Source organism: Hemibagrus wyckioides, linkage group LG27, assembly GCF_019097595.1.
Source record: "Hemibagrus wyckioides isolate EC202008001 linkage group LG27, SWU_Hwy_1.0, whole genome shotgun sequence".
NCBI lineage: Eukaryota > Metazoa > Chordata > Actinopteri > Siluriformes > Bagridae > Hemibagrus > Hemibagrus wyckioides.
The window spans coordinates 670,001-680,000 of NC_080736.1; the positions used below are offsets into that span (position 1 = coordinate 670,001).

At 40.6% G+C, this 10,000-nt stretch overlaps 1 protein-coding gene across 1 annotated transcript in view; it reads right to left on the reverse strand.

Moving 5' to 3' along the window:
• The window catches only part of cdh5 (cadherin 5), a 15,225-nt gene that overhangs the window by 3,830 nt on the left and 1,395 nt on the right, over window positions 1-10,000 (reverse strand). The window contains exons 2-11 of the mRNA XM_058382169.1: window positions 8,689-8,871; window positions 8,267-8,561; window positions 7,924-8,040; window positions 6,304-6,471; window positions 5,905-6,086; window positions 3,059-3,303; window positions 2,230-2,366; window positions 747-859; window positions 319-421; window positions 1-198 (exon numbers count right to left, since the gene is read on the reverse strand). The exon at window positions 1-198 is cut by the window's left edge and continues 45 nt beyond it. Of these exons, the coding sequence (XP_058238152.1) occupies window positions 1-198; window positions 319-421; window positions 747-859; window positions 2,230-2,366; window positions 3,059-3,303; window positions 5,905-6,086; window positions 6,304-6,471; window positions 7,924-8,040; window positions 8,267-8,561; window positions 8,689-8,871 (1,741 nt within the window). The remainder of the gene's footprint in view (window positions 199-318; window positions 422-746; window positions 860-2,229; window positions 2,367-3,058; window positions 3,304-5,904; window positions 6,087-6,303; window positions 6,472-7,923; window positions 8,041-8,266; window positions 8,562-8,688; window positions 8,872-10,000) is intronic.

The following is a 10,000-nucleotide window of genomic DNA, read 5'->3' on the forward strand; positions in this document are numbered from 1 at the left end:
TGCCAAGGCTGGACATGGTGGGGGCTTTGCAGCGTTTGTATTGTCTCTCACTCCCACACTCACACTCCTGCAGGGGAACCTGTGCGACTTTTTTCCTTGGTGGAGTTCCACCGTCTGTAATCTCCACTTCCAGAAATTTCCTTTCTGAACTCTCAGCTCTGAAACCTCCATGAGTCAGGATGATGCTGGCTGTGTTATCTGTCACACACACACACACACACACACACATTTCATTTAAAATAATTTATTACAGGAATGTTTTTATTAATTCTGTTGATTTTCTGTAGAGTTTTCAGGAGATAATTGACTGAGACTCACTCTGATTGTCATGAAGAGAGAAGTTTGAACTCTTTCCTATAAGACTGAAATGAAATCTTCCAGGATTCTCATCCAAGTCGAAGGCACTAATGAGACCAATAACCTGCAGGAGGGAGAAAATGATTATTATTATTATTATTATTAAAGCAACTGGGCTAGTAGAAAGGTGCTAGCTAAACTTAAATAAATAAATAAATAAATAAATAAATAAATAGTGTATAATAAACTACAAATATTAATAAAACTAAAAAAGAACACCCAAAGTAGAAAAAGAAAATAGTAAAATAATTTATATAATTATTCATTATATTGTTATTATAGAGACATTTATATTATTGTAAATGTGTTATTTCATAAACATTAGAGAACATAAATGCAGTAGTAGCCAGTAGTTAAAATCTAAATGTTAATGTGTTTTCAGTCCTCACAGTTCCGCTCTCATCGTTCTCACAGATGTGCAGCTCGAGGTCCTTGGGTAGCTCTGGGTCATTATCATTAATGTCCAGGACATTTATTCTGACTGTCACATAAGATTTCAGCTCTGCAGAAACAAAGAAACATTTTACCCATTTATTCAGGTAACAAGAGAGAGAGAGACAGAGAGAGAGAGAGATACACTACTCACAAAAAGTTAAGGATATTTGGCTTTTGGGTGAAATTTATGGAAAATGTAAAAAGTTCACACTACAGTGATATTATATCATGAAAGTAGGGCATTTAAGTAGAAGCTGCAATGGTGATTTCCTCATCTCAAACAATTTATTGAAACAAAAGCCAACAACAGTGGTGGGTATACCACAACAAAAAATCTCAATGTCTCAATAATCTGTCATGTGCCCTTGACCATCAATTACAGCTTGACCACAACGTCTCATGCTGTTCACGAGTCAACTTATTGTCTGCTGAGGCATGGCATTCCACTCTTCTTGAAGGGCGGCCCTCAGGTCATTGAGGTTCTGGGGTGATGTCACTGTACCATTCACAAGCTGTAGGGCAGTTCTGTATTGAGTGGACACACCTGCCCAGACTGTAACACCACCACAACAGTGGCTGATGCATAGCGCTCTCCTTGACGTCTCCAACATCGTTGGGTCCATCATTTCTGCTCAACGTGAATCGACTTTCATCAGAGAACAGCACTGAGGCCCACCGGTCCCTCGTCCAGCGTAAATGCTCCCTGGCCCGACGCCTGTGCCTGGTGGTGTGGTCAGGTACCCTTGCAGGTCGTCTAGCACGCAGACCACACCGATGTAAACCGTTTCGAATGGTCTGACGTGACACTTGGGTTCCTCTCACCTCCCTTAAATGTGCCTGGAGTTGAGTGGCATTCATCATCCGGTTCCTCAGGGCACTGTTCACAATGAAGCGGTCATCAATGTGGGATGTGGCCAAAGGACGTCCACTTCTATGCCTTTCTGTGACTCTTCCAGTCTCTCTGTATCTCTGTCCCAACCTGCTGATGACACTCTGTGACACTCTAAGCTCAGTGGCCACTTCCCTCTGAGAACATCCTGTTTGAAGCCTCATAATGGTGAGGTTCTGTTGATCAATTGTTAGGTGTGGTCTTGGTCTCATGATGTCAAAATGTGAACAGCATGATGAAGAGGACTGTTTAAATACCAATTCTAATGGAACCAGAAAATTTATTGGTGGATTCATGGATCAAACACCAGTTGTGAATTTTGCTGTTAAGCACCTTGTTAGAGAACAGCAAGTTCTGCAGAAAGTACTGAAACACTGAACAGTTGGACATGTGCATTCAGAAGGGTAGAGAAGGTCAAATTAAGTTCCCCTGGAAAGGTTATAGTGCATTTTAGGTGCATCCTGAAATTTCACCCGAAAGCCATATATATATATTAAATATGAAAATAAATATAAATAAATATATATCTTATTAAAGCGATGACGCACTTTTGTTGGATTCTTCCTCTGCCATAACAAGGAACATGTATTCTTTCTGGACTTCTCGGTCCAGTGCTTTCTTCAGTGTGAGCTGTCCCGTCTCACTGTTAATGTTCACTGGACTGTTAGGATCCTTAATGCTGTACCTGAAACACAAAGAGCTCCGGATTAACGCTAGATCACTGACCCTTCTCTCGTTCCTCCTGACAGAGCTGCTGAGACTCGAGCAGGACTGTGGACCTCTTCTCTCTCCAGGCTCCAGCTCAGGGCTTTGTGATGAACATGTTCATCCTTTCAGCTTGTAGTCTTTCAGATGATTTGTTTGAGCTCTGGAGAACTGATTAGGATCACTATCCTGCAGGAACACTCAGTAGTGAGCAGGTTTGAACTTCCTGTCCGATGTCTTCTGAGGTAGTTCTTCAGTATCTGAAGCTAATCATCTGAACTGCACTGGTCACTATTTCAGCAGAACTCACCACAACACCGTGCTACCACCACCACGCTACATGGTCCAGAGACAACACTGAAAATCTGAGATCTTTTTATCATTTAAAATAAATAAATAGAAAGTTTTATTAAAGTAAAGGTTTAAAATGAAATATTATAGAGTAAATGTTTATATAGAGCATGTTAATTGTCCAATATTGCTCCTGTCTGATCTCTTCTACTTGATCTAAAATGGATCATCAGGTTTGACATGAACGTGTGGAGGTTCTGCAGCTCGGGAGCTCAAGCAGAAAGAGGACAGAATCATTTTTCAGTGTAATATTTAATTTGACATCATCAAGAAAGACATTGTCTCTGAATGTTATGATATCGTGGACCGAGAAGTGTGTACCGTATCTTGTGGTTGGTTTTGTCCATGTCTCTGGCTGAAACTGATCCCACAATGATGTTTTTCTGCTCCTCTTTAACAGTGAAGTTGTACACTTTCTGGGAGAAGACCGGCGGCTCTTCCACGTCTTTAACGTTGATGTGGATGGTAGCAGACGTCCAGGCGTTACTGTTGTCGGGAGGCTGGACAACATACTCTTTAATATTTACAGTGAAGGTGTAGCTCGCCTTGGTTTCGTAGTCGAGTTCCTGTTAAAGCAAAGAAACACAAAAGGTAGCAAGGTAGAGTTAGAAGTTCACAGTAAGATGATGACTAGCTTCATTTCCTGTCAAGACAAAGTGTAACGCTGTATAGTGGACATGATGTAACGCTGTATAGTGGACATGATGAAACGCTGTATAGTGGACATGATGTAACGCTGTATAGTGGACATGATGTAACGCTGTATAGTGGACATGATGAAACGCTGTATAGTGGACATGATGAAACGCTGTATAGTGGACATGATGTAACGCTGTATAGTGGACATGATGAAACGCTGTATAGTGGACATGATGTAACGCTGTATAGTGGACATGATGAAACGCTGTATAGTGGACATGATGTAACGCTGTATAGTGGACATGATGTAACGCTGTATAGTGGACATGATGAAACGCTGTATAGTGGACATGATGTAACGCTGTATAGTGGACATGATGAAACGCTGTATAGTGGACATGATGTAACGCTGTATAGTGGACATGATGTAACGCTGTATAGTGGACATGATGTAACGCTGTATAGTGGACATGATGTAACGCTGTATAGTGGACATGATGAAACGCTGTATAGTGGACATGATGTAACGCTGTATAGTGGACATGATGAAACGCTGTATAGTGGACATGATGTAACGCTGTATAGTGGACATGATGTAACGCTGTATAGTGGACATGATGTAACGCTGTATAGTGGACATGATGTAACGCTGTATAGTGGACATGATGAAACGCTGTATAGTGGACATGATGTAACGCTGTATAGTGGACATGATGAAACGCTGTATAGTGGACATGATGAAACGCTGTATAGTGGACATGATGTAACGCTGTATAGTGGACATGATGAAACGCTGTATAGTGGACATGATGAAACGCTGTATAGTGGACATGATGTAACGCTGTATAGTGGACATGATGTAACGCTGTATAGTGGACATGATGAAACGCTGTATAGTGGACATGATGTAACGCTGTATAGTGGACATGATGTAACGCTGTATAGTGGACATGATGTAACGCTGTATAGTGGACATGATGTAACGCTGTATAGTGGACATGATGAAACGCTGTATAGTGGACATGATGTAACGCTGTATAGTGGACATGATGTAACGCTGTATAGTGGACATGATGTAACGCTGTATAGTGGACATGATGTAACGCTGTATAGTGGACATGATGTAACGCTGTATAGTGGACATGATGTAACGCTGTATAGTGGACATGATGAAATGCTGTATAGTGGACATGATGTAACGCTGTATAGTGGACATGATGTAACGCTGTATAGTGGACATGATGAAACGCTGTATAGTGGACATGATGTAACGCTGTATAGTGGACATGATGTAACGCTGTATAGTGGACATGATGTAACGCTGTATAGTGGACATGATGTAACGCTGTATAGTGGACATGATGAAACGCTGTATAGTGGACATGATGTAACGCTGTATAGTGGACATGATGTAACGCTGTATAGTGGACATGATGTAACGCTGTATAGTGGACATGATGAAACGCTGTATAGTGGACATGATGTAACGCTGTATAGTGGACATGATGTAACGCTGTATAGTGGACATGATGAAACGCTGTATAGTGGACATGATGAAACGCTGTATAGTAAACATGATGTAACGCTGTATAGTGGACATGATGTAACGCTGTATAGTGGACATGATGTAACGCTGTATAGTGGACATGATGTAACGCTGTATAGTGGACATGATGAAACGCTGTATAGTGGACATGATGTAACGCTGTATAGTGGACATGATGTAACGCTGTATAGTGGACATGATGTAACGCTGTATAGTGGACATGATGTAACGCTGTATAGTGGACATGATGTAACGCTGTATAGTGGACATGATGAAACACTGTATAGTGGACATGATGAAACACTGTATAGTGGACATGATGAAACCACTGTATAGTGGACATGATGAAACACTGTATAGTGGACATGATGAAACCACTGTATAGTGGACATGATGAAACACTGTATAGTGGACATGATGAAACACTGTATAGTGGACATGATGAAACACTGTATAGTGGACATGATGAAACACTGTATAGTGGACATGATGAAACACTGTATAGTGGACATGATGAAACACTGTATAGTGGACATGATGAAACACTGTATAGTGGACATGATGTAACGCTGTATAGTGGACATGATGTAACGCTGTATAGTGGACATGATGTAACGCTGTATAGTGGACATGATGTAACGCTGTATAGTGGACATGATGTAACGCTGTATAGTGGACATGATGAAACGCTGTATAGTGGACATGATGTAACGCTGTATAGTGGACATGATGTAACGCTGTATAGTGGACATGATGAAACACTGTATAGTGGACATGATGTAACGCTGTATAGTGGACATGATGTAACGCTGTATAGTGGACATGATGTAACGCTGTATAGTGGACATGATGTAACGCTGTATAGTGGACATGATGAAACGCTGTATAGTGGACATGATGTAACACTGTATAGTGGACATGATGTAACACTGTATAGTGGACATGATGAAACACTGTATAGTGGACATGAAGTGAAAGCTACCTTCTTCAGTATGAGAACTCCATCGTAATTGTCGTTGTGCTCCACATCAAACACGTGGTGATATGAATGCTCTATAGTAAACATGGGCCTTTTATTCTGTTTCTCATCACGGTCTTGAATGTCCAGTTTTCCAATTATGAACCCCGCTGGTTTGTCCTCGTCCACTACGAAGCTGTACCTCTCTGTGGAAAACACACAAGAAGTTCACTTACTGCTGACAGAAATGCAGCTGACTGTGATTTGAGACACGGCCTGAGACTGACTGAAAATATTCAAGTTACAGATGCTTTTGTTCTGCAGAGTGGACAGTGGACAGTGGACACAACACAACGTCTACAAATGTGTGAAGAAGCTGAAGTGTAAGAAGGAAGCAGGAGGTATAGGCTCAAATTGACGTACGTTTGGAGAACGTAGCCTCGTTATCATTAAGGTCGTTGATAGTGATGGTCATCACTGTGCTCGCTGACAGTCCTCCTGTTGACCCGGGCGTGTCCGACACCTGCACCAACACTTTATACTCACTCTGAGACTCACGATCCAGATTATTATTTTTAGCTGTAATTTCACCTGGAAGACACACACAAACACACACAAACACACCCTCACTCAATATATCTAATAATTAATATTTATTTTATTTCGTTAACACAGTATATATTCATCCTGATTCGGTGAAAGGTTCAGGAGATACAGCACTGTTTGTGGCCCCACCCCTTTTTAATGGCTGCTCATCTGTTCCATAGCTCTGTGTGTGTGTGTGTGTGTGTGTGTGTGTGTGTGTGTGTGTGTTAAGCAGATAAACAGTGTATGCTCTGATGCTGTATAAACACTAAAGAGTCGTCTCTGTCAGAGAAGAAAACTTTTCTTGGTTATTCTGCAGAACCAAAAACCCTTCAGAGAGTAAGAACATTAACTGTGGTCATATCTACTGTTAGCTTTGTGCTTTTAAAGAAAGGTGAGGTCAGGAACACCAACAGGACCAGAAGCCCAACAGAGTCACTGTGGTGGAGGAGAGAAGAATGATTTTAAGAATTCTGAGATTCACTTTGGTGAAGAAAAGCTCCTTCAGTTCTCCAGATGAAGAAGAAGAAGAGCATTCAGGAGCTAGGAGCATTCGTGACCAAGTCACCAATCAAGAGAAGACCTGATCACATGGGGAGGAGTTTACCATGAGATGTAGACCACTAGTACTCCTCAAAGACAGGAAGACCAGACTAGAGTTTCCTAAAACATCTGAAACCATCTGTCCAGTTCTGGAACAACATGCTCTGGACAGCTGAGATGAAGAGGAACTTGTAGCAGAATGATGGAGGAGAGAAGAGTGTGGAGAAGGAAGGAAACAGACGTGTTGGAGCTTCAGGGGAACTGCTGCTCTCCTTTTTAGTGATGATGTGATGAGAAAGACAGTGCTGTGAGTCTGCAGCCTTCACACCATTAGGATGATAATCCCTCAGATTACAGTCTCTCAGATCAGATCAGTGTTTAATCTCCTTTATACTGAGATATTTATTCTGAGACAGATAAAATCTAAACACTATATTTTTTTTATTCAATATCCTTTGTCTGCAAAACTTTTTTAAGACAAAAATTTAGCAGTTAGCAGTAAAAGTTAGCAGATCATCTTCAGCAGAAACAAGAATGTAAATGTTAAAAAATATATAAAGTTAACATTCTGAATATCACTGAGAAAATTAGATATTTACATTTTTTTTTTAACTTTTCTAGAATGTTCTCCTTAACTCTAGAAGGGTGAAAGATGAGATGTTTGAATGTTCCTGTACCTGTAGGCTGTTTCTCTGGCATTGTATTAGAAAATTAATATCATTTTAAAATAAATATTACATACGGGTATATCTGTGTACTCCATACTTTATCCTATATACACAGATTTAATTGATCAAATTAATTAGTTAATTGGTAGATTGGATCCAATGCTTTTTGTAGGCAGTAACGGTACATGGATGTGTCTTGTCCAGTCCTTTAATGGCTGTATAAAGAGTGGAGTGAAGAAGATCTCACCTGTTCTGCGGTTAATGTTGAAGACGTTGGTTGCGTTCAGCAGTGTGTAGGTCACCATTCCGTTGGGAGAACTCGGGTCATCTTTATCGGTCGCTCGCACTGTCATCACCACCGTTCCTAACATCAACATTATAAACAATCAACATTTATATTTCCTGACTCCTGATGCTGGATTCTGATTGGTCAGAAGGTGCAGCTGTGAATCACAGCTTTATTTTTCTTCTAATACACTAGCGTTACTATAGCAACAGCGTATTCTTGTACAAAATGTATAAACGGTTATAACTGTATGGTTCTGCATGGGAAGCAGTTATTACAACATGGACACTGATGAGACTCATACCTGGGCGTGCTCGCTCATCAACAGACCCGGCGTAAGGCTCGGAGAACTCGGGTGTGTGATCGTTAATGTCCTGGACCTTTATGGTGAACTCAGACTGCTCTTCAAGCTCTTGTCCACTTATAGTATTAATGATTTGTGCTGTTAATTTGTAGCTGCTGATTTTTTCTCGATCCAGCTTCTTCATCACGAGCACATCTCCAAACTCATTCACGGTGAAGATGTCGCCTGCTCCTTCTCCCAAGAGCCTGAACTCCACGTTCCTGCCTTTGCTTTCATTGAAGAAAGTGTTCTTCAGCTAGAGAAGATAGCAAGAGCAAATCGAATTATTTACACAAAAATGATGACGAGGGTTGCAGGTCCGATGTCCTGAGCGTGTGAAAGAACATTAAATCTATCTGGAAGTTCAGGGTTGACGTTCTTACCTTGCCAATCACCTCTGGGGGATCCTGAGGTGGTTTTTCCTCGTACACGATCAACATGTTCCACTGCCATTCTCGTTTCTGTCTCTGTAGGACGGATGAGGCTGAAATGTCTTTAACATCTTCAGCTGTGGTGAAAACCAGGTGCAGAAACACTGTCCAGAGAAAAGTCCTGAGTATCATCATCTGCAGGAGGACACAGAGACACATGCTGACCCTTACTCACACCTCACAACGTTACATCAGACTCTGGAGCTTCCAGGTGAAGGTAAAGTCCAGGTAAACACACACACTCACTCCTACAGAGACTCGATACACACCTCGTCTATTAAAGCTGTAGAGATGAGCTGAAAGTTTAATAATAAATGGTAATTTTTTTGTTTTTAATCCCTGAGGAATATAAATTCTTAAAGTTTGACTTTAGCTTGATTTGCTTTTGAAGGATCAAACTTTCCTCTAAATGTTTTTAGAAAACTCTTTTGAAGGAGTATTAAGTGGATTACTTCAGAGTGTGAGAATCTGATTATATTTGTAATTATATCTAATTATATTACACATTATTTTACTATCACACGAACAGCTGAAAAGTATTTCGCTAAACGTCGTACTGTGTGCTAGTAGTGGGACAAATAAAATGTAATATATATACTGAACACACACACACACACACACACACATTTAGATCAGGAAAATAAAACATGATGCTGCATTTACCTTATGTAAGCCAATCAACAGTGGTTAGGGGCGGAGCCTTTGCACATGTGGATTATTTACTGAATTACTGAATTAATAAACAATATACTTAAAAACTCAGTGTCACACACACACTCTCTCTCTCTTTCTCTCTTCCTCTCGTGTCTCACTCTCTCTCCCTATCTCTCTCTTTCTCTCTCTCTCTCTCTCTCTCTCTCTCGCGTCTCTCTCTCTCTCTCTCTCTCGCATCTCTCTCTCTCCCTCTCTCTCTCTCTCTCTCCCTCTCACATCTCTCTCTCTCTCTGTCTCTCTCTCTCTCTCTCTCTCTCTCTCTCTATCTGACACAGTTATGATTTACAGTTATAAATATTCATTTAATGATGAAACTCGATCTAATCTTCAACATCCTCACATGAGCTCTGATTTAAAATAAACCTTTAGATGTTGTGTAAATCCGGACAGATGTTTTTATGATTTATTAACACTGTTCTCCACAGATGTGAAGAAACCTTCTGTGTTTCATATAATCTGTAGCCAAGCTTCAGTAAATAAGTTTCAGAAACTGACACGTGATGATGATGATGATGAATAAAGACGTAAGGATCGAGTTCGGTCTGTTTTC